The 26,363-nt window shown below is 37.6% G+C and overlaps 2 protein-coding genes across 6 annotated transcripts in view; both read left to right on the top strand.

Annotated features, from left to right (window-relative positions):
• Positions 1-21,094, top strand: part of LOC123670627 (leucine-rich repeat-containing protein 71-like) — a 32,421-nt gene extending 11,327 nt beyond the window's left edge. Inside the window, exons 5-6 of the mRNA XM_045604143.1 lie at positions 16,464-16,673; positions 20,778-21,094. Coding sequence (XP_045460099.1) covers positions 16,464-16,673; positions 20,778-21,025 — 458 coding nt within the window. The 3' untranslated portion in view covers positions 21,026-21,094. The remainder of the gene's footprint in view (positions 1-16,463; positions 16,674-20,777) is intronic.
• Positions 21,095-23,623: 2,529 nt separating this feature from the next.
• Positions 23,624-26,363, top strand: part of LOC123678346 (sodium/potassium/calcium exchanger Nckx30C) — a 91,628-nt gene continuing 88,888 nt past the window's right edge. For all 5 annotated transcript variants that reach the window (XM_045615358.1, XM_045615349.1, XM_045615342.1 and 2 more), the window contains exon 1: positions 23,624-24,567. In XM_045615358.1, the coding sequence (XP_045471314.1) occupies positions 23,647-24,567 (921 nt within the window). In that variant the 5' untranslated portion in view covers positions 23,624-23,646. The remainder of the gene's footprint in view (positions 24,568-26,363) is intronic.

Raw genomic sequence — 26,363 nt, 5'->3', positions numbered from 1 at the left:
TAACAACTGCCCAGATAGCGAACTATTCAAAATCAAACCTCTTATTGAAGAACTCATTACATCCATGGGAACTTTTTCCTTGAAATAGTGCCAGTAATATCTCTTTGAAAAGTTATACTGGAACAGCCAGTATTTGGTTATTCTGATATGAAAAGGCTACAGCGACAACTTTGACGTCTCAATTCGTTCGGCATCCAAAGGAATAGTTCATTTTCATCTCGGACAAACCAGCATCATTGTCGAAGGACCAGCAGGCTTCTAGGATCGATACCCCAACAAACCGTCGGTCGTCTGTGGAAACTTTGTGATGTACGACACAACTTTCTTCGTTCGCTATAACCAACGTAACAGCGATTCTTATCCATTAAAAAAGATCGACGATCGGCCATATTTTGTTTTATTGTTTTTCAGTGATGAACCTTTGGAATGGCTCGACGAAAAACATTTAATCTCGTCTTGGAAGTTTTACCCGAAGTTTTACCTCTTGTTTTAGGTGGTGTTAAATAAGAAAAAAAAAGGAATTTCATACACAGTGAATCAAAAGTTTAACATGAGTTCAATGAAAAAGTTTGAAGTACAGGTTTTCAATAAGGGGATTAATTTTGAATAGCTCGCTATATGGATAGCTTTTACTATTGAAGATTGCATCTTTCGACATTTGAATTTCAAAAACTACGCTATTACTGTAGGCTTGGTTAATCGATCGTTTAGAGGTATGATTCGATTACCTGCCTTTCGTCTTCTTCTTCGTGACTCTGTCGGTTTTGTAATAATTAAACTCTTGTGAATTATTTACATCTATTTACAAGGCCACACTGATACAGTACAAACTCAGTATTGAGAAGATCCTAATAATGTCTTAATTACAAGTTTCTCATTACGGTACTGAATTTCGTCTTCAACTCTAGTTTTAATTACTCGAAAAGTCTTCGATTATCACGTCTTTGGCGTACTTAATCGTCTTAATCTAGTCCGCGAATCGTCTTTTCGTCTTACGTCTTAAGTTTCAACCGACTGAACTTACTCTCACTTCGAGTTAGACCGAACTTAAACTTTACTCGTCTTCGAATTAACTTGAACTGTCTCTCTGCCGATTGGAACTACCCTGTCTCGAATATCGACCTCCCTTCTTTCGGCTTGACCACACCCTTAGGGAAAGTACCATCCCCTAGTCCAATAAGAGCTTTGCCGTAGCGCCCACAAAGATCTTCGCGGATTCCTGGGAATCGAATATTCTCGAAGGACTAGAACCTGATACACAGATGTGACACATCTGGTACGGCCATATTGTCTTCGAACTTTCAACAACCCCCAGTAAATCTCTTCAAGATTTACAACTCTTGACATATCTTCGACACCTCGAAGAATAACACATCCCTTTTACATTATATACCCGGGAAAAAAATAATTATGCTCTTCCGTACTCGAGAATAAAGAAAACGCAACAAGGTCCAAATCATACCTGCTTAAAACTTTACAATAAGCTTCCCAATGATATTAAAACGTCGAATCTTCCTGCGTTCATTAGAAAGGTGAAGAATTTGCTTTTAGAAAACACGATTTATAACTTGACCGAATTTTTAAACTGATTGTTTGTCATTGAGTGTTTATATATTTATTGCTGTGTTCACGTCTTTTACATATTATGTTAGTATATCTATATATTTGTGTATATATTTATCATCTTTTTTTGACAGGCCATATAATATTTTAATGGCAAATATTTGTACATGTGTTTCTGTAGTTATAACATGTATAAATAAATTTATTATTATTATTATTATTATTATGTACAATAACAATTCGTTCCCTGTAAATTCATTGAAAGTGTCATGCCCTCGACACTTGAAGAAACTAATAGGTCTCCAAGCATCCGGTTGACCATCTCAATTATTTACAGGGAACAATAACTGAATCCTACATTACTGAAACTGGAATGATACACAACAATTGACTAATATAGAAATCACTTTGTTATTAAAATGGGGCCAAGTTTTGGAGACTTGAAAGTCAAAATCGATCAGAATGGTACAACTGATTTTGATGTCGCATTCCTATCTGCATTTATTTTCGCAATCGAAGTAGCGAAATTATTCTCGATAACGTATTACGTCTGAGAATCAAAAGTTCTCGAGAACATGTGAGAAAACATAGAAATCGAGTATTCTCGAGACAATCTGAGATCAAAAAATCGAATGTTCTAGAGAACAACAGACAATATATAATAAGTGAATGTTCTAGGGAACATTCGCGATCATATGAGAATCAAATTTTATTGGGAACATCCGAGGCCATATGAAAATTCAATGTTATTGAGAATTTTCTCAAGAAAATCTGAGATAATACGAGAATAAATGTTCTCGAGAACATCCGAGATCATAAGAGAATCGAATTTATTGAGAATACTCGAGATAGCATAATAATCTACTGTTTCATGAGATTATCCGAGGTTACATGAGAATCGAATGTTGGCGAAAATCAGGGATAACACGGATATTGGATGTACTCGAGAACACCCGAGATCACACGAGAATCGAACGTTCTCGAGAACTGGTATTCGATATTTCCCACAAACTTACACAGAGTACGATTGTTAAGGCTTACAGAGGAAGAAGAAGAATCCTGCTTCGATGCTTTCTCCCACCATTGCCCCACCACCAGAGAGGGCTTCCAATTATTCAGCATTCACAATTCACAGTGACAATCCACTTCACCAGTTATACTCAGTATTCAATCACTTAACACACCGGCAATCAGTAACTCAACATTCATACATATTCAAATATTCACAAGTTATTAATATTATAATTTTATACAGTGTTTGTGTTAATATATAAAGTAAAATCATACGTATTTTCTTACAAACAAATCAAGCATAAACACCACAAGTTACTGAAGCCTAATTCAAACAAGAAGGCCCACATATTCGTTCAAGATCCTTCGAAGCCGGATACAAACATATCAAACAAGCAAGCATTCGTTCATGGTCCTTCGACAGCCAAATTCACAACGAATCAGTGAAAATACTAATCAAGAAACAAGTGATTGAATATAACATCAAACAAGAAGGCCCACATACGTGTTCATGGTCCTTCGATAGCCAAATTCACAAGAATCAGTGAAACAGCAGAAAAACACAGTAAGTCATCCACTATCCTTCTATATATTATCATCCACATTAATTCCCTCTTTTTGAGTATTTTTAATCTGACAAAATATAGTGTATATATATAACTAAATCAAAATGGTTGAAGCATTAAAACTCAAAAGAGGACAAATCAAAGGGCAACTAACTCGATTTAGCAATTTTCTATCTAATCTGTCGGATGGAAGTTGTAAAGCGGACATTCACCAAATCAATAGTCGATTAGAAAAACTGAGAACGCTTTATGACAATTTCGATCATATTCAAGGCAACATCGAGTTAGAAACCGGGAAGATAGATGATGACGAGCGAGCATATTTCGAAGAAACGTATTTTGACTTAGAGGCACAGGCACTCGAATTAATTTCCAATAACTCTATTAAAACATGCCCATCAGAAAACGGATCTGTTCATTCGAACAATCCAATAAGTTCAATACAACTGCCTCATTTAACCTTACCCGATTTCCAGGGTTCTTATACGCAATGGTTAACCTTTCACGATACCTTTGATTCATTAATAAATTCAAACTCTCAACTTTCTGATGTTCAAAAATTCTATTACTTAAAATCATGTTTGAAATCGGAAGCTGCAGAGTTAATACGATCAATAGAAATCACCTCAGATAATTATAATATAGCATGGTCACTATTGAAAGAAAGGTATGAAAACAAAAGATTAATCATTCATACACACGTAAAATCAATATTTGAACTACCTCCTGTCAAAAACGAATCATACTTTCATTTGAGAAAACTTCTAGATAATTTCAATAAAAATATTCGATCATTAAAAGCTCTAAATCAACCCATTGAAAGCTGGGATACTCTTTTAGTATATATATTATCATCAAAATTGGATTCAATTACCAAAAGAGAATGGGAAGAATTCGTAAACGCAAATTTAGATAATAAAACACTTCCCACAATATCAGAGTTGACTGATTTCCTGTCTAAAAGATGTCAACTTCTGGAAACAATTGAAAACAAAAGCAAACCTTCAACTAATCCCTATCGAGAAAACAAAATACATACAAATTTAGCAACGCAAAAGCAAACATGTTCATTTTGTAAAGAAAATCATTTCAATTATAAATGTCATAAATTCTTAGAAATGTCTACAAACGAAAGATTAGAAGCAGTTAAGAGAACCAAGCTTTGCACCAATTGCTTAAGGGATAATCACTCACAATCAAAATGCAAATCACTTTCTAATTGCCGAATTTGTAAGAAAAGGCACAATACGTTACTCCATAACAATACTAAAAGCGATACTAAAAGTCCAAATTTCTCGGTAAATCACGCATCTAGTAATTATTCAGTACCTACTCAGGTAGAAGAAAACGATAATCCAAAAACCCATCAATCTTCGACTTTCACTTCGATACTAGAAAATAAGCCGACTAATTCTCTATTCTCAGAAAGTTCTCAGGTAATATTACCAACAGCTAAAATCACTATTTGTGACTCAAAGGGAAAATTAATACCATGTAGAGCAATTCTAGATACTGGGTCACAAAGCAATTTTATATCTTCATCTTTAGCCAAAAAACTTAATCTCAAAGTTTCTAAAATCAATCTCCCAGTTATAGGTGTTAATGGTTCCACGAGTTATATTCAAGGGAGATTGGAGACGTCATTTATTTCAACTAATCGAAAATATCAAACTAAAGACAAATTTTTAGTTGTTAATAGAATTACAAATCATATGCCTCAAAATTCTTTCGACATTTCAAATTTAAATCTGCCAGACAACATTACCCTAGCTGACGATTCCTTTAACAAATCCGGTTCTATTGATGTATTGTTGGGTGCTAGTATATTTTTCGATATCTTATGCTCTGGACAAATTAAAACCAATCGTAACTGCCCCACATTACAGAATACCAAACTAGGTTGGATCGTTTCAGGCCCAATTAATTACGCAAGGCATTTGAATTCACCCGTCCTTTGCAATTTAAATAATAACAATAATGAACAACATCAAAATTTTTGGAAACTTGAAAGTACAAGACAAGAAAAAACACATCGAAATTTCAAAATCAGAAAATCTTCTCATATTCGATAAACATAATGATATTATAAACCCATTAGGATTAATTCGGAGTCCAATTAAATTTATTTTAAGATTTGTACTGAAACATTGAATATCCGTTCTCTAAAGAGAACACTCGTCGGTAATCATATAGCGGAAATTCAAAAAATCACATAATTTCACAATTGTCAATTCAGAAAACAATCTTTTGCAAAACTATATTATTTCAAGGCTCATTCCGTAAGGTCAATTTTCTATTGTTGGTATTGACTTTGCAGATCCCATTAGTATTGAAGCTGTTCAATTAACATCAAGAAATCGGTAAACTCATATCATATATTTGTTATTTCATAACTGAGGTTGTTCATATTGAACTTGTTGGCAATATGATTTCAACAAAAATTTAAACTTTTGCAAAATATCATTTAGTTGTTAAAAACGCTCATCTCACTTTTGAAGGTTTATATACAGTTATTTGTCAGATTTAAACTGTGCTCAACTCATGTCCTATTACCTCATTGTCTTCCGATCCTAATTACCTATCCCCCCTTACACCTAAACATTTCCTTGTGGGTGACTCATTGATGGTTGCACAACAAAGGGAATTCACAGAAATTCCCTATACACCTTTGAAGATATCCAAGACCACAGCAGATTGCACAACATCAATGGCGTTTGGGAAGAATCGCGGATCTTCATCCAGGAGTGGACAATAATCAGTTCCCTGTCAATGGAGGTTTAATATCTAGCAAGAATCAAGTCATTACCAGTCGCCTGACGATAGGAAAATCCTTTATTGAAAGTCAACCTTTCAAGGTGGCCGCGATGTTAAGGCTTACAGAGGAAGAAGAAGAATCCTGCTTCGATGCTTTCTCCCACCATTGCCCCACCACCAGAGAGGGCTTCCAATTATTCAGCATTCACAATTCACAGTGACAATCCACCATTCACAGTTATAACTCAGTATTCACTCAGTTAACATACAGGCATTCAGTAACTCAACATTCAATACATATTCAAGTATTCACAAGTTATTAATATTATAATTTTATACAGTGTTTGTGTTAAAATATATTAAGTAAAAATCATACGTATTTTCTTACACCCAAATCAAGCATAAACACCACAAGTTACTGGAGCCGAATCAAGCAAGCAAGCAATCAATCTACACACTTTCAAGGTACTTCGAGCCAGAAGTATTTTATAATTCAAGCAATCTATCCACGTTCTTTCATGGTCCTTCGAGCCGGATGTATTTTATAATTCAACCAATCTAACCACGTTCTATTCAACGATCCTTAAAAACTCGATAAACGAAATTCACTACAAGCTATCGGGTACATTTAAATGGATTCTGAAAGGTCGGCCGACTTCATGCAAACCCTTGAACGTGCTCATTTATCGCGGATTGTAACATAACGAGGCCGTTCCGTTTGACCTTTCAGTGGAACTTACGACTTTTTCCCGATCCGGCAGAGTTATCAGTCACTTTGCGAGGAATCAAAGTCCTCTGAGCTTTACGGGGTCGACGTGGCAAGATGTATCAGTGAACCGATGAGTAGAAAATTCCCAATTCTTTGACAAATTATATCCGCACCTACCTTAGTTATTTAGCGACATAATATTACGAGTTTATCGGTATGGTTAAACATGAATTTTTCATGAGTATGAAGCTATCCTCAGTTGTAGAGACTCTCCATTATCTTTATTGATCCATGAGATTCTAGCACTATGGATTACGACATCTAATGACAATATTTTAGGTATAATAAAAACAAATCCATCATTTTTCCAATGGATGGCGTCAGTTATCTGTAATTCGCGTTGTATGAGACCGATAGGGTTTCACTAGATGGCGTTAGAAAGATTAGATTTCTTACTACAAAAACTTCTGCGACAGTTTTGTGATTAGTTGGCTCAGTTTAGTTTGAGCGCGCGTCAAAGATGGATATATTTCACAGATTTTCTTCGATAAAGGCAAAAATTCAAGCAAAGCGCCTGATAATGTGAATAGTGGTCATGGTCCGGATACTCTAACAGCCAATTACGCGCAATTTTGGTTTCGTCGATTACGCTCCGGTAATTTTGATGCAAAGGAAGACCAATTTTCAAAAATGTCGTTGAAATAATGGACATTGTCGAGTCCGATTGTCATGCAAGCAATGTTTCGATTTCCTAAAAGCCTAAATATTGCACAATAAACCGTTTGAAATCATTTGCACAAAGCTGGTCTCAAGAAAAAGCTTGATGTGTGGGTACCGCAGCAGTTAACTCAAAAAACCCCATTGACCAAATTTCCATCGACGAATCGCAACAGAATTGACCCATTTTTGAAGTGGTTGGTAGCTGGTGATGTAAAGTGGATCATTCACGACAACGTCAAGCGAAACGGTCGAGGTCGAAACGCGGTGAGCCGTTGGAAACAGTGGCCAAGCTAGGGTTGACGGCCAGGAAGGTTTTGCTGTGTTTGGTGGGATCTGCAGGGAATCATCTATTATGAGCTGCTCCCCTGCGTCACAACTGTTAACTCGGAACTATACTGTCAACAATTGGACCGTCAGAAAGACGCAATCGCTCAGAAGGGACAAGCTTTGGCCATTAGAAGAGGAATTGTGTTCTATCAGGACAACGCCAAGCCACATCCTCGATAGTAACTCGTCAGAAGCTCTAGGAGCTTGATTTGGAGGTTCCTATACATTTACCAAGTAATTACCATCTGTTCCTGTCCATGGCGAACAATTTTGCTGATGAAAAATTCGCTTCAACAGAGGCTTGTGAAACTCGAAATTCTGCCAAATAACTGGACGTAATTATATCCAAAAGGGATTATGTTTCGGCCTACACTGATATCTGGAGAACTTCATTTCGGCGCATAATTGAATTTATCTTAATGTCAAGCTATTCCACTTTTGACGGAGGTATTAGTCACTTCTCGAGGAATCAAAGGCCTCTAAGCTCTACGGGGTCGACGTGGCAAGATGTATCAGTGAACCGATGAGCTGAAAATTCTCCCCATTCACCGACCAATTATATCCGAACTTACCTAAGCTATTTAGCGACGTAATTGCCTTCGTTATATCGTGCCTAATGGTCCCAAATTGAATTTTCGCTTTCGGTAATGCCTTCTTTTCGGCCCCTGATTAGCTATTCATTGAGCAGCGCTCCTATAGGCTGCATCGGATTTATGGGAATAGGGGTGGGGGTTCGGTATTAAGAGGGCAGCTTTAATTTCTCTACTCGCTGATGTTTCGTTTCATATCTCGATGATTTATTGAATAGGGCATGTTTCGGATAGCTTCGGGTCGTTAAGTTTAGAGTAGTCTTGGTCGTAGTAATATGGTTTCTGTACGTTCTGTTAAGAAAGTATTTAGAATTGATTATGTGAAGAGACCGCTTAGAGCCCTTGCATTTCTTGAATCTTTTCTTCTGTGCAGTATTCCTCCTGTTTGTCTGCACATCATTTGGTTGTTGTCTGCCTATATTTCTTTTGGCTTTCTGGGTAGTTGCTTCTACATTAAGGATGTACCTGAATTGGAGGTTCGAACGAAAATTATTATTTCTTGTGATTTGTGTTCTTTGGAATCTCACCTCACAAATAGATAATAATGATTCATTCAGTGTTTCGGATTCAGATCATTTGATGAGTTTTTAGCGTCGTCTGGAGTTCTGCAAGGATCTATTTTGGGGCCTCTGGTGCTTATGTTAATCATAAATGATTTGAATTTATTTTTGCTCATCCAGCTTCTTTTGTATGTTTCGCTCCTTTTCGTCGTTTCGCCGTATTCTTTTCATTCATAATATGTTCTCAAATTGATTGCCCTTACTTACTATATATAGCCACGTCCCGAGGCTGCCTGTTCGAATTGTGACCACGTTCACTTTCCGTGTACTAACTTACTTCGATTTTCGCCACAGATTGTGACAAGATGTTCAGAATGTATTGGATATTTTTTGCTGTAGGTACTCAATTTAATATGAAAACGGCTGTTTTATATTTATATGAAAAGCTGTTTGTGTATCCTATTTTTATGTTCTTTATTGTGATTTTGAATTGTTCCCCATTCTGTAATTGGTTAAGGCTGTAGAATGGTGTAGGAATTAAATAAATAAAATTGAAATAAATGATGTTTTTCGTAGTTCTCCTTTTTTTTGTGATTATTATACGAGTTCTAATCTATCTAATTTATGAATCGTTGCCGCAGATCGGAAAAATAAGCATAAAAACTAATATTTAATTAATTTATCGGAGCTTACTGACTGAATTTTCATGATAATTAGATTTTCCCCAGCTCTATAAGGGAAATGATTGAATTTTTTTCTTGCAATCAGTGGTGACGCCAGTTTTCAAGGAGGTGGGGGGGCGAGGTGGGGCAAGGATTTTTTAAGTAGGGCGAACATTTCCAGTTCCATCTAGTTTACGTTAAATTCATGTTTTATTTTTTTCCTCATGCGATTTTTCAGAGAATGCCAGCAGAAATTTAGGAGGGGGGCTGGGACTCTCCTGACACCATTTTAGCGTCACCACTGTTTGAAATAGATAATAGATACGACAAAACCAAAGAGTTCAGTACCAGATCAAAGTTTCTTTTTACATACATATTTTCAAACCAAATGGTCAACCAAAAAAAGAAACAAAAAAGATATCCCAGAAAAATTTTCTAAAAATCCGATGAATTGTGTATTACAGTCTCTTGATAGCAAGTTTGATTTTATATGAGGAAAGCGTTCTAAGGGAAGGAGGTATTTTATTATATTCAATAACAGCGTCGTAGTGGAACGATTTTTTAAAACCAGATGTGAAATGTCTGGAAATATGCAGACTTGTTACATGTCTGAGAGAACGATGAGTCATTCTCAAGATATAGGATTCTGAAACAAATATTGCAATATTTCTTCATGAAAGTCATCAATTATGTAGAATTTATCGGATTTCAAGGAAAAACTGTCAAAATTTTCTAGAATGTTGAAAAAAAAATAGTAAACCGGAGTTGTATACAATACCTCTTAATTTTTCTGAGAAAACTACTCCTCAGTGAAAAAAATTTAATCGAATCGTTCAAACGTTATCACAGAAAATGTACGATTAAAATGAAGTCTCCGAATGGTTCTGATTCAAAGAGGAAGCATTTTCGTATAAATGTTTATGGGAATTTTTTTTTAATTTTGGTGAAGTTTTACTCTACAATTAGGAAACACCCGGTACACTAATAATAGTAATATAAAATCTGAAAGGCCTCATTTCATGAATAATCTTAGGCTTATCAAGCTTATAAGTTATGTGAAATAGTGATGAGAAATTGTCTTGACAGAATGCTCTAAGTATGGAGAAATCGTGATGGTCATTTCAATGATGTTATTTTTCATACGTATTGTCATAATATAACCTTTCGAATAAAAAAAAATGTTTGAATAATTTGTTTTTTTTTTATTTTGAAATTGAATCATCACCATTAGAAAATTCATTACTACGCTCTTTCTAAATCCCACATTTCTACAGAACGAAACACATCAAACCGTGTAAAGTCGTGAAACCATCCAGGGACCCTCGCCAGGTAGTCCCGAACACTGTTCAACGACGATTTTTCAACCCCGTTCTCACCGCAAATCCCACCCTTAACGGTCCGTGAATGATCCGAGCGAATTAGGTAGCCAATTTGCATTGATTTGTCCTTCCGCACGTCGTGGTCCGAACGCATTTACGAAGGCAGGATAGGGGTGGGGGGTAGAGCGGACCCGAAATTGCTCCCTGCTCCGGCGGTGTTGCAACGCTTCTGGGGGTCGGAATTCCACTGCCCCCCTTTTCGGGACCCTTAACAGGCTGCCTGCATGCGATCATCGATTGGGCGACCCAAAAACTGGGAACCCGGAAAAAACCCTAGTTAATTTCATTCGATTCAGTTTTTCACAAGACCAGCTTTGGATGGTGTCGGTATCTGGATGGTGGACCGCTGTTTGGAAACCAAGCAGCGTTCGGTGGGGTCAGTGTGTGGATGGGTTGATACTTTTATTCTGCTCCCAAGTCTAGAGGTGAAGAGTGTTTTTTTTTTAGGGCTATAGAACTTTAAATTGCAATAAAACAACGATGGATTATTCGATTGACATGAATTTTATTTATCCGCAAGATAATCTTGTGGCATTACATTCTAAATATGATTTCTGGCATATGACCGCCACGGCTGGCTCGGATGTAGTCCAATCTGGACGTCCAATTTTCGATGACTTTTTCCAACATTTGTGGCCGTATATCGGCAATAAGACGGCGAATGTTGTCTTCCAAATGGTCGAGGGTTTGTGGCTTATCCGCATAGACCAATGACTTTTCATAGCCCCTCAGTAAGTAGTCTAGCGGTGTTAAATCACAAGATCTTGGAGGCCAATTCACAGGTCCAAAACGTGAAATTAGGCGGTCACCAAACGTGTCTTTCAATAAATCGATTGTGGCACGAGCTGCGTGACATGTTGCGCCGTCTTGTTGGAACCACAGCTCCTGGACATCATGGTTGTTCAATTCAGGAATGAAAAAATTAGTAATCATGGCTCTATACCGATCACCATTGACTGTAACGTTCTGGCCATCATCGTTTTTGAAGAAGTACGGACCAATGATTCCACCAGCCCATAAAGCGCACCAAACAGTCACTTTTTCTGGATGTAACGGTGTTTCGACATACACTTGAGGATTAGCTTCACTCCAAATGCGGCAGTTCTGTTTGTTGACGTAGCCATTCAACCAGAAGTGCGCTTCATCGCTAAACAAAATTCGCTTATGAAAATCGGGAACAACGGCAATCTCATTTTGGGCCCATTCGACGAATCTACGCCTTACTTGATGATCGTTTGGCTTCAATTCTTGCACGAGTAGGATTTTGTAAGCACGCAAACCAAGATCCTTCCGCAAAATCTTCCATAAAGTGGATGGACACAGATCCAATTCTTATGCTCGATGGCGGTTAGACTCATTCGGGTCTTCCTCAATGCTACGCTCTACAGCAGCAATAGCTTCTTCTGTACGCACCGTGCGGCGTCTCTGGGGATGCGAGTTATCAATAAGAATAAACTTGGTGTGAAAACGTTCCATGGTTAATCGAATTAACTGCTCTGATGGACGATTTTGTCGACGATAACCATTATTTTCGAAATGAAATTGCACTATTCACAAGCGTTGTTCAAGCGTGAGTCTATTCATAATGAATTGCCAAACCAAAGTGAGAATGAGTCACTTAACAGCTGTCAAATCGGTCGCCATCCTGAACAGTAATGCCAACTTAAAGTTATACACCTTGAAAAAAAAACACCCTATAGTAGTCGTCGTGGTTTCTGGATGAGAGTTATATCTGTCTAAGTGACAACTTTTGAAAAAGGTTTTTTTCTCTATATTCAATGAATATTTCATGCGATGTGCCTCATCGATCGAGCACAAATAATAATTTTCACATTCAAACAGAACCTAATTTTCCAACAATCATTAATTCATGGCTGAAGAAGTGGAATCGGTTTAATGTTCCAAGAATACTCATGCTTAGTGACTTCTTTTGAGCGCTAACAACAGTCTTCAATTATCTTCCAGCGACAAAAATGGAAATAATTCAAGTGTACTCGAGTTCAGAAAGACTTTCCCGCCGTCACGGCCATCGAACAACAAGTTTAATTGCAATTTTAACATTTCGGTCGAGATAATATTCATTTGAATTCGTTTATGAAAAATTCCTGGAACTGGATGAAATTTTACGTTTAGATTAGAGTGAAATGTAGCAAATAAATGAAAGACAAATTTTGCATAATGATAATAACTTGATGTCGTCTAATTCGTGTTAATTCACTGCACTTCTCCACCGAAAACCATAACTGTAGGAATGGAAGAATGAAAGTAACGGGTGTTTTTTTTTCGAGGTATATAACTTTAAAATGGCATTACTGTTCAAAATGGTGACTGATTTAACAGTTGTCAAGTGATTCATTCTCAGTTTGGTTTGGCAATTCTTCATGAATAGACTCACGCCTGAACAACGCTTGCAAATAGTGCAATTTCATTTCGAAAATAATGGTTCTGTGCGGAATACGTATCGCGCACTTTATTTTGTTTAGTGATGGAGCGCACTTCTGGTTGAATGGCTACGTCAACAAACAAAACTGCCGCATTTGGAGTGAAGCTAATCCTCAAGTGTATGTCGAAACACCGTTACATCCAGAAAAACTGACTGTTTGGTGCGCTTTATGAGCTGGTGGAATCATTGGTCCGTACTCATTCAAAAACGATGATGGCCAGAACGTTACAGTCAATGATGATCGCTATAGAGCCATGATTACTAACTTTTTCATTCCTGAATTGAACAACCATGATGTCCAGGAGCTGTGGTTCCAATAAGACGGCGCAACATGTCACACAGCTCGTGCCACAATCGATTTATTGAAAGACACATTTGGTGACCGCTTAATTTCACGTTTTGGACCTGTGAATTGGCCTCCAAGATCTTGCGATTTAACACCACTAGACTACTTTCTGTGGGGCTATGTAAAGTCATTGGTCTATGCGGATAAGCCACAAACCCTTGACCATTTGGAAGACAACATTCGCTGTGTTATTGCCGATATACGGCCACAAATGTTGGAAGAAGTCATCGAAAATTGGACGTCCAGATTGGACTACATTCGAGCCAGCCGTGGCGGTCATATACCAGAAATCATAATCAAAATGTAATGCCACAAGATTATCTTGCGGATTAATAAAATTCATGTCAATCGAATAATCCATCGTTGTTTTATTGCAGTTTAAATTTCTATAGCTCTAAAAAAAACACCCTTTACATCACTGCAAGCACCTCCTCCAGCGGGACTCGAACCCACAACCTCCGAATTACTAGTCCAGTGCTCAACCAACTGAGCTTTCAAAGAAGCTGAACGTTCACCGTATATCGAGGAATCGCTTCTTGCATATATAATATACGGTGAACGTACAGCTTCCTCGGTAGATCATCTGGTAGAGCATTGGACTGGTGATTCGGAGGATGTTGGTTCGAGTCCCGCTCAAAGAGGTGTTTTTTCCGGAATTAAAAAATTGCCTGTAATCCCGTTATTTATTATTATTCAATTATCACACACGTTATTTCCTAGTTTCCTGACAAATTTAAGTCGCTAGGTTCTTCCATTCGATATTTATCATGTTTATTGTCGAAAGATCGAACATAGTCGAATTTGAGGACGGACTCGTCACCAATTAATCGAACCTTATTGTTTGAGACATGTTCGACTCTGAATTATAAAATTACAGACATTGTGACCACTGTGATCATTGAAATGATAAATTGTATTATAGAAGAACGAGCGAACAAAACTGTAGTACATCAAAACCACCCAACATCACTATTTTCTCGAATTTTCCCGTTATAAATTAGCCCTTGTTTCGAAAGCGATGAACATTTGCTTAGATCTCCCGCGTTTTTGGAAGTGGTCCCCATAAATCAATAAGGCTTGCGCTGTCATCCCACCGGGGTTCCGCTATCAAACTGAATGGCGGCGCTATGGAAATGACTATGCTAATTCCGCTCGGTTTTCCAGAAACTATGCATATTTTCCAGGACGGAAAGCGTCAAAGGATTCATTTGTACGGAGGGCTATTAGTGCCCGCGAGACCGAGAGAGTGATTAAAATTATAGTTCGAGACGAGTGGCGTGTTCTCGACCAACAGTTTAGGTACTCACGTGCGGCGATTTGTTGATCTAGAACTGTCTGATTGACATGATCGATTTGATCGAAAATTCCAAGAGCCTACGACGGCCAAACCTTCGTCATTTTATGAAAGTTTTTCTCTGCATGACCTCTACACAGTTAAAAATGACCAGGGACTAAGTTTGGGTTGTGCTTACTTTGGCAGGTAACTGGTAGAAAGGTGTATAAAACAGTACCTCAAATTCGTAAACGTATTAGGTGTACGACTTTGCTTCCGCCGTTTTGCAATAGATTGCTATAGCGATAAGTGGTGGTCTAAATAAATAGATCGTAGATGTCATACAACAAGCTTATGTATTCGTAAACATAACGCCATCGAAATAAAAGTCGATTTGTGTGTGCATCATAAAGTTATTCTAGATTAAACATGTCAGCTTACGAGCCAAATTCTGGTCATTTGTGGGAGGTTTTAATTTTCTGCTCCAAAATGGAGAAATCCGCGGTTAAGGCTCATCGAATGCTCTCAAATACCCATGGTGAGGCCGCTATCAGTGAAAGAACTTACCGAGAGTGGTTCCGACGCTGCAAGAACGGTGATTTTTATGTCTAAACAAAGCATGGCGGTGGAAGGGAGAAGGTTTTCGAAGATGAAGAATTGAAGACATTACTTGATTAAGACTCGTATCAAACGCAACAAGAATTGTTGAAAGTCATGGGAATCATTCAGAAACAAGGAAATTGGGTGGCGTACGAGTTGAAGCCGAGAGATTTTGATCGGCGTTTGTTTGCTTGTGAACAGATGCTTGTAAGGCAAAGACGGAAGGGGTTTCTGTACCGCTAGACTAGAGACCAAAATGGGTTCATTCCAATAATACCAAGTGCAAAAAATCATGGGGATATCCCGGCCATGCTTCCACGTCGACAACCAAACCGAATATTCATGGTTCCAATGTCATGCTCAGTATTTGGTGGAACCAACTCGACGTAGTGTTTTATGAGTTGTTAAAACCGTCTGAAACAATCACAGCCGATCGTTATCGAATTCAATCAATGCGATTGAACCGAGCATTGAAAGACAAACGTTCGCAATACAACGAGAGACATGATAAAGTGATTTTACAGCATGATAATGCTCGACCCCATATTGCGAAACTGTCAAGACATACTTTTTTTTTTTGCCCTGAGGTAGGGGGAAAGCTAATGCCATCTCCAGCGGCGGGCCGGGATGATGTTAAGTTGCCGCTGGATTTGTGTGGGACTTTCACCTCACTAAAACCCTCTCCTATTTTCACAAAAGACCTCCGGAATAGGCTTCCTAGCCTGCGTCTCGAGAGGTCCCTTGTCTTCTACCTTCTCCTACTCACTCGCCCCTACTCACATTTTCAAACGGCACACTTGTATGATTAAAATAATAAATTATAACATATACACCTTAAAAATCAACTGTAGATTGTAAAGATTATCAAATAAATAATAAGACATACTTGGAAACGTTGAAATGGGAAGTCCAACCCCACCCACTATATTCTACAGACGTTGTTTCCTCGGGCTATCACTTGTTTAGATCAATGGCACATAGCGTCTCAAAGTAAGATGACTCTTGATATTTCTGTTTCAGTGTCCACCAGGTCGTTCAACACACCCAGAGAGATCTCTTCGGCCCCTGCCAAACCCACCTCCCCTGTCGTTCCCCAGGCCGACTCCGCCGACCTCATAGCCACCCTGGACTTCCAATCGGCCTTCCATCCCTTCGTGAAGGAGACCACTCCCAATGGGTACCAGTTCTTCTGCAGGGGCAACTTCGTCCTGGCACGTCTCAACTTCAGCTGTGAGTTGTTGTAGCGCCGATTTCGGCGTGATCAATCATCTCCGATGCGCCCAAATATTTGCGCGATCGATGTCGATGCGAGTGCCTAGATTATTAAGCGAGAAAAATTCGATGCTCATATCTGCTATTAATCAGCGGAACCGTCTGCCGACTCGTCGATACGGTAATTTTGTGTAAACTTGGAGAGGAGTTCAGGATTTTCTGAGGCGGAACTCGATCGGAAGGGGATTTTTCTGTTGATCCGATAGAAAATTTGGACGGGGTTCGTATTGGGCGAATTTTGATGGTCGATATGTTTACATGAATAATATGCTAACGTCTGATTCTGTATACCTTTTCAAGTTCAAATTAGCTGGCACCTCAGAGTATTAAACATAGATAGAGTGAGCATATATGTTATTTTCAGTAAGCATTTTTTGTCCCGTTGTCCTATTTTTTTTCTGAATCAAGAAACCCGTTTTTTTTTTGTGGACCTCAAAAAGGCTTATGATAGTGTACCCCAAAAAAAAACTGTGGGACGCTTTGGCAAGAACCAACATAAGTGTAAACCTCATAAAGGCGATACTAGAGGTGTATAGGGACAATTGGTGTCAAGGGAGAAGTGGACAGAGGTTGTCGAGGGGTTTAAGCGTGGATAAAGGTCTGTCACCCACCTTGTTTAAAATATATTTTGAGCAAGCCCTTAAAACATGGAAGAAGAAATACCGAGGTATGGGCATACCATTGAACGAATCCATACTTTTCAGATTATGTTTCGCCGACGATCATGTGGTTTTGGCACAGAATTACAAAGACCTTGCATACATGACACGTAAACTTGTTGGAGAATATGAGATTTGGGGTCTAGAGGTTAACATCAGCAAAACAGAATATATGTGTATAGGCGGAGAACAACAGGATTTGGTACTAGAACAATAGGTCGTAAGGAAATGTATCAAGTACAAATATCTGGGAGTACACATCACAAACAATGGAAGTATGGACGATGAGATAAACGCCGTAATAACCTAGGCAGAATAGCAATCAGACAGCTCAACAGTGTTCTATGGGACAAATCCATCTCCAAAGACAACAAACACAGGGTCTATAATTCTATAGTTAAGGGCGTTGAAATATGGCCATTAAAACAGAAATCGTTGAAGTTGCTCCAGGCCACAGAGATGGATTTCTGGCGACGAGCTGCCGGAAAATCAAGATTGGCCAGAGTAAGAAATGAGAGAATCCTGAACTCAATGAGAGTAAGTCATCGAATAAATGAAGACATCAGAGAGAAGCAACTTCGGTGGTACGGACACGTCCAGAGAATGAGAGACGATAGGCTCCCGGAACAGGTTCTTGAGTGGACGCCAGACTGATCTGGAGAGAAGGAATAACCAGCGATACGCGGTCAAAAGGCTTAGGAGATAATCTTTGGGAAGACCGAGAAAAATGGAGGCTGGAAATCTGGAGACGTCGAAGAACGTAATGAACTGATTTATATATTTATACTTTGGTCCCCAACATGAACTATCAAATTTGACAAGAAGCGCGCGGAAATGAAAACATATCAGTGATACGATATTTCACCCAATGTGTGAGTTTCTCCACAAAGAACTCACTTCTAATGCTCCATAGTAAATCAACGTTTCATATTTACTCAAAATATAATGAAATAAATACCTAAATATATCGGAAATTTAGAAAACAAACTTCAAGCGCCCCAAACGATGTGAAACAACCGATGACACTAGGAGAGCGAAACTTGTCAAACCTTGGATTTCAGAAGGTAGATACAGAAAATAATAAATATTCTGCTTATTATAAATTCGACAATTAGGAAAAATATTGGTTCCAAATATTCAAATTCACATATTCATTCGAGAATCACTGAAATGAATATATTTCATTCAATGTGATATACATCCAAACGATATAGTAAAATTGTGGATTTGGAAATATTTCACAATCCGACAACGTAATCTGACCATGTTGAGGACATGTGAAAATTGCGTATACTCCCTCTATCTATGTTTTTTACTTTATGGTGATATCACATTATTTTTAGGTTTATTATTTCCTTTTTTTCAGTTGAATATCATTTTACGTATAACAGAAATCATATAATAATCACCATAATAGAAAAACACTTTCGTAAAGACAGGAGCATTGGTGCGCTTGTTCAAATTCATATTAATTAAATTTTTTCAAAAAATTTCATGTGAAAGAATCAGCACATATTTCAGATAAAGTAATCTCTCTATCACGGTTCGAATAGTGTATCAAATATTTCAGCCTAGACCAGGGAGAACTTATCAACGATACTTGATCCTGCAGCCCGACCTATTTGTGACTGAAGTCACTGCTTTCTTGAAAGATCAATATTGTGCTTCAATTTTCTGAGGTTCTTATATCGCAATCAACATGAAATGCAGTAAGCGGCTTAAAATTATACATCTTAATGCTAATTTGCATCTCGATCGAACCTGCACTTTTCAATTGAATAGAAATACAAAATTTTGAACGGCCATATATACGGAACACCTAGGATTATGCTCATGAACAAAATTAACCGCGGTATTCGAGATCTAAACCTACTCTGAAAATTTCAAGTTGCTAGGTCTGTGTATACGTCCACACGTCGGACAGAATCAAATTTGATGTCTCGCCATAAGTGAGTCAAACTTTATTGTTTGAGACTATTCTTGGCTCTAAATTCGATGGGAGCGTTCAGCAGAAAGATCGGTAGTGTAAGTAGCTCCGCTACTAATGGGTATCAGTTTGGTAACGTTAGTATTCTCTGCTGGCCGGGCTGCTCCTTTTCTTGACAGCAATAGGTTCTGTAGTTCCTTCTTGAAGGTTATGTTATGATGAGAAACAATTTTCTGCTATAATATCGATTTTAATTTACAAGTTTGCTTTCGGTATCACTACTACGAGGCATGTATTTAAAGTAAGGTCTCCATGGCCATTGTATCGCCGCAAGTAGCGCTAGATGAAATCTGGCAACACTGTTGTATACGTTAAGCCCCCTTCCACCAATCGACACCTGGTGGAGCTCATTAGGACGCTCAGTCTTGACGTAGCAGCCATTTGCAATGGAAGTGCCGGTTGTCGCTCCCGCCAGGTGCGAGTTACGTTCAGTCATTAAGTTTTTGCACTAAAAAAAACTCCACCTATAGAAATTCATCGTCAATTGGAAGAAGTGTATGGTGAGAAATGTATGGACGTGAAAAACGTTCGAAAATGGTGTTGAGAATTTTCTGCTGGCCGACTAAATGTTCACGACGAGGAGCGCAGCGGCAGGCCGTCACACTCGGACGAAACAGTGCGGAAAGTTGAGGCGTTTGTGCTGAAAGATCGCAGGTTGACTTTCAATGAGTTGGCCGAAAAACTGCAAGATGTGTGCAGTAGAGACTCTATTCATTCAATTTTGGTGAATAACCTGCAATACCGATGAAGAAGTTCATGAAGCGGTCTTTTCGTTCTTGCGCGAGGCGGCGGGATCGTGATTCGAGGAGGGGATACAACAGTTTGTCGTACAAATGAGGAAGCTCATTGAAGTGAATGGCGATTACGTAGAAAAATAGCTTAGATTTCAAGCTATACAGTAATGTACAAAACTTAGGAAATAAATGTTATTTAATGTGAAAAAAATAAATGGAGACCTTACTTTAAATACACGCGTCGTATTTTATTCTTCAATATATGGGAAATTTATTCAAAGTAACATTTCAGAATGTTAATAAACGTATATGTTTCCATTATTATTACATTTGAAATTAAAATTTCGTCCAAAATCACTGTCACTAATGTCAGTAATTCAACATGTTACCATAAAGTAGCATAAAATAAATTCGCTACCAAAGATGGCGACCGCTCCGTAGCCTACTTTCCATAGCGGAAACCGATGAAATATGTTCAGCAAAAAATTCGTAGGATATTGACAACTGTTCCACAGCTGTTGAGTCTGCTGAACGTGCCCATTGTCATTTCAATGAATTGAAATATCGGATCGGATCGAAGAACAAGCTTCCAAAATACTTTTATCAAGAAGAACAAAATATTTACCAGTTTGCTCACACATTCTGAATTTATTCTGTATGAATATTTTTCAAAACGCTCCAGTCAACCATCTCACCACTGATGTTCTGAAGGATATACACGAAATACTTCAATACCAGAAATCTACCGGTTCCATAGAGGAAGGCTTGAGATCCATATCGATTTATGGTAATAATATGAAATCGGAAGAGACTGAGAAACTTGAAAAGGACCTCGCAGACATACTCTTGTTGAAGATCGGCAGGACCGCTTCAACTGTCACGATATCTTCGAAAGATATAGCGAGTAAAAAGAAGAGAGCTTCCAGGTGAAACGAGAAATGATGAAGAGATATATTTTCAATATTAGAAGTTTTATCACAAGGGTTTTATATAATTTTATTATGTTGTGTATATTTTAGAATAATATAATTCAGAAATTGTTTTGGTGTCATTCTGTTTTTTCTGAAATATCTATGTCAATGTTGAATCTGATAATGTAAGCTACATCTCATTTCGAATTTTATCTTCAAGTAGAGATCAGGAATCGTGAAAGTTTTTATGCTTTTTCAATATTGATTATTATTGATATATTTTTTTGTGGTCCGTTCAAAGTCAATCAACTAACATTAGCAGGTAATCTAAATAATAGGTGAACTGAATAAAAGTAACAATAATTTCATTTCATCAGAATATTAACAACAAAATACAGTTTGATTTTTAAGAAAAAATATATCACTTAAAAATATATAAATGAAAGATCATAATAAATTATCAAATTGATTGTCTAAGGGCAAAGGCTACAATCAATTTCTAGTATATATTGAGTGAAACAAAAATGAGAATCTTAAAATATTTACAAATTTGGTGTACCTAAATGAAAATTATATAAATCAGCAAATTCTGAATAATGCGATTATTTTATCATGATCTCTAAGAAAAACTGCCTTATTGTCCGCCTTTCGTCCTCTGAATGCACTCGATATTCTTTCAGTAAAGACATGCATCAAGAAGGATAAGGATCTTTCGAAGATAATCAATAGAGAATGGCAAACAAATATCTTTCTTATTCTCTGCTCTGCAGTCTGCACTGTTTGCTTTTTTCTGCTAGATGGAAGAAATGTATGTAAAATCATAATCTGACATATTTCCAGTTTTTGCTCCATTACATTGGTGACGACGAATCTTTAGTGGGATAATTCCTGCTCAAAAAGCAGCTGTGCCTTTGTCAGAGAAGGCGTAGAGTTTTCCACGAAGCTTGTATGAAAGAAGCAAATGAGATAACTGTTTTTTTGGAAGTTGCTTCGGATAATTTTCCTTTCGAGTACGACCAGTTTTCATAACTTATTATTCGTTAATCTGTGATTGACAGCAGCTGAAATGTTTACTTAAATAATAAGAGGCATTTTCAATAACAAAAGAAAACGTGGAAAGCACTGACGTGGAATCAGGAGCCTTTATGATAATATTGTTCGTACAATTGAGCCCTTGGAAAGACTATATATTCAACTACATACATTAAGGTGCCTCCAAGGGTGCAATTGGCATATTGGAAAATTGCGAAGAAACTTGAAACATCATATCTCCTCAATAATACCTTATCTGAAATCGAGGTGTAAAATTGACTACGATATCCTTTTCAACATAGATTTGAGAGAAGGAGATACACGTAGGAGTGTTAGAGAGAGAGAGAGAGAGATAAAATGTCTTTAATGACTCAAAGTCGTCAAGAGCCATCGACCTTAGGTACTTCAGCTCAGTACAATTAACATGGAGTATTAGGAATTATTTGGTCAAGCTTATTTGAATTCTAATTTGTAGAAAGAAGAGATATACATATATATGAATTATCTTCTCCTTTCTAATTAGACTTTCACTACTTGTGGAAGAAATAGTGAAAAACGATGCTTTCTGTTTGACTTTTGCTGTTCCTTATGCATTTTTTAACACATAGATATTACATCCCAAGAAACCGACTTGCCAGCACTTTTAGGTATTGTTCAATTCGATAAAGTGTATTCACACTATGAAATATAAAACTTACTTCATTTATCGATATCACCTATTCATGTTTCAAAATTTGAAGCCACAGGTTTAGCCCTCAGCCGTTCAGAGCGGCAGTCTGAAAAATCCAGGATATTCTGGAAATGAAATTCCAAGAATTGTCCTACGACAAAGTTAGCAAGGAACGCATGTACTCCAGAAATTCAATCTCAACCCAAACTTTTACAGTAGAATAAGATGAATACGAATTCCCTTGCGTTCATCCAAAATAAAATGAAACAAAATAATAGATTCAATCAAAAAAAATTTCATTGAATTTTCAATAATACAAGATCTTAATCTTCAAGAACAAAAAAATCTGACTTGGTGTCAGATGCTTCTAAGAGCTCCAAATTTATTATATTGTCTTTTTCGTCTGTTATTTTATCTAGATGATGAGTTCTGACGATTAGATCCCCCTGGAAATTGACAATGATCCAATTAAATCAATAATCATCACTCGTGCTATTATTTTACATCGAAATAGTAAATTTCAACTGAGTTGTTATTGGACATTTTATGTTCGAAATTATGCTCCAATTCCCTCTGCTTCAAATTTTGAAAATATCAAAATTCCATTCAAACACGTATTTACCGATTTGCATCTAACCTGATCTTTCGAGACTCAGTTCGATGAAAAATTTCAGTTACTTTGACAACAAGAAGCTTCCTTTCCCACGTACCAAACGCGCAAAAGTCGATACACCATCATATCGAAACATAAAGGTAGCCATACACCCCGACATCCACCCTACAAATTGAATAACAAAAATTCCACTCCATCGGAACATCCCCAAGATTGAACAACGCCAAACATCCCCCCAGAAGAAGTAACGAAAACCCTAAAATCTGGAAAATATGAATTCGTCGAAGTCCGGGTGGCCACGTAGCCTCCTCCTCCACGTCCAACGATGCGTAGTGGAGACGCGCTGGGTGGTGCAGTAGCGCAGACTGCGCGACCCGGTTGCCGATATCGAGCGGTCGGACCGACTCCGAAGCCAGTCTGCGCCCGGCCTCTTGCCATTCCCGATGACCCAGCTGCTCTCGAAGCCATGACCCGTGCCGCGCTGTGCAGCGTGCTTGCGGTTCTCGTGGTGCTGGCCGCGGCCACCGACGAAGACGACCCTCCGAACGACAACAACACCACCCTCAGCCCCCCCAGGAAGCACCCGACCCTGTACATCCCACCCCCGACCACCACTGGCTCTCCAAAGCATCACCACAACGTCTCCAACGAGACCAAAGCCGATCCTCTCTTTCCTCCCGACCTATTCACCTTAGAGCAGAGGAAGAATGGAGCCATCATCCTCCACATCCTGGGCGTCATCTACATGTTCGTCGCTCTGGCCATCGTCTGCGACGAGTTCTTCGTTCCAGCTTTGGACGTCATTATCGAAAAGCTAGACATCCAAGATGATGTAGCTGGTGCTACTTTCATGGCAGCTGGAGGCTCTGCTCCAGAGCTGTTCACCAGTGTCATCGGCGTCTTCGTATCCTTCGATGATGTTGGTATCGGTACCATTGTCGGTTCCGCCGTGTTCAACATCCTCTTCGTGATTGGCATGTGCGCGATTTTCTCCAAGACTGTACTTACACTGACTTGGTGGCCGCTTTTTAGAGATTGTTTCTTTTACTCTATTAGTCTCATCGCGCTCATCATGTTCTTCAAAGATAGCTACATTCAATGGTACGAGGCGTTGGTGTTGTTTATGTTCTATATATTGTATGTAAGTTTTATGAAATGGAACCAACCGATGGAGAGGCTCGTCAAGAGGATAATCTACAAGAACAAGGTTACCAGAGTCAGGAGCACGGATCAGCTGATGCCCACGGTTGGTATACTCACTTATTCATAATGTTATGTCTGACTTACGTGTACACTATAACCCCTTCCCTTCTCTTACGTTGGGGACTTGTCGCGAATCCTGGGATTATTCAATGGAACACCCTTAACCTGAATAAATTCTATTATATTCGAACATCTGTTCGATATTGCATGATTATTGATTTTATCTTTGGTGATAGTGTTATAACATACTATAGATTGAGAATGCCTTGTATATATTTTTTTTCACCTGAAATTAGCGTTATGGTTTCAAGTTCAATGAACAACAATTGAGGTCAACACCTATCAACATATTTCTATTCAAGAGGATTTGAAGATTAGCTTAAGGTGTGGATTGTAAAGAGTTGTGGGCGTTTAGTTATCAAGTACATTAATGAAAGGGCATCATTCAGCCCTTAAATCTAATGATCTATAGGGTGTATGACCAAAATTCAGGAGGGAGGATTCCTTAATCAAAACTATTTCGAGATAGTTTCCCTTTTCAAGTAGCAGGCCTTTTAAAATAAGTAAGAATTATTTCCATTTTATGAAGATGTAACACAGAAAGATGGCGAATTCAAAAGTTTTCTGCTACAATTTCTGTAAACTTTTCTCACTTCTGTATTATTTCTATGCAACTGAAGATAAGGTCATCAAAAATATTTTGACTAGAAAATTGTCAGCTTTGAAGGAAAACTTTAAGGAGCATTAATAAATTCTACTACCATCATGGTGGATAAGAATGAAGTACTTCAAAATTCACTAATACATTACTTTTGTCTTCTACTTCTCATTTTCCAAAATTGAATTGAACTGAAAAAAAACGTCAGTTTGTAGTCAAGCTTAAGAAGTTTTGGTGCTCTTGTTTCAAAAAAATGAAAATTTAGATAATTAAAAATATTTCAATAGAAACACAACAAGAGAAGATGAACAAAATAACAGAAAATAATTCATACAATTTTGATAAATCAATCAAATTTCGTGTAATTTGGCTTTCATAAATAATAAAAGTATCTTCAGTACTACTGCGAAAAATGAAGGAATATAAGAATTTATATACTTTCCAGTGAAAGTATATAGATTCTTATATTCCTCAATTTTACGCAAAAAATGGAGGAATCCATATACTTTCCACTGAGAGTATATATGTATATTATATTCCTTCATTTTTCGCAAACAATGCAATAAAAAAAAAGAGAAATATGAATTAGAATGAAAATAATGAGAATTCTCGTGACAAATATCGAATACCTATTATTTCTAAATCTGAACTTTTAAATTCTAGGAAAAACATCAGCTAATTGAACCAAACAGCTCAGAGTTACAAATGCTACTCATTTGATTATACAATAACAGGTTAAATTCGGCATGAAATTGAAATATTTGTTCATTATCATCAACTCAATGGGGGCATAAATTCAAATTTGTTTTACCACGCTTGTTGCAGTTCTGGTAAACAAGAAAATTATGACGTACATAATTGATAACTGCCATAAGCGCAGTCGGTATGAAAGGGTTTTGACAAATGTCACAAATGATGACGTACAAACGAGAAATTTTGTTCACAGATTGAGCAATAAATTTACCATAAGCAATGACATGGTAGATTAGGTTTTAAATTGATTATTTATATCAGTTTCACAGATTTTTATTAATTTACTTGCGCATGCACCATTTCGCAACCATCATAAATATGCCGCTGGTGAAATATTTTAGTAATTTTATTCGGTGGATAGATTGATGGAGTTTAATGTCAGGTATAATGGACATCCAAAAGTATTGATTACTGATAAAATATTTAAT

This window comes from Harmonia axyridis, chromosome 1 (genome assembly GCF_914767665.1).
Source record: "Harmonia axyridis chromosome 1, icHarAxyr1.1, whole genome shotgun sequence".
Lineage (NCBI taxonomy): Eukaryota > Metazoa > Arthropoda > Insecta > Coleoptera > Coccinellidae > Harmonia > Harmonia axyridis.
This window is presented reverse-complemented; position numbering and strand designations above follow the sequence as displayed.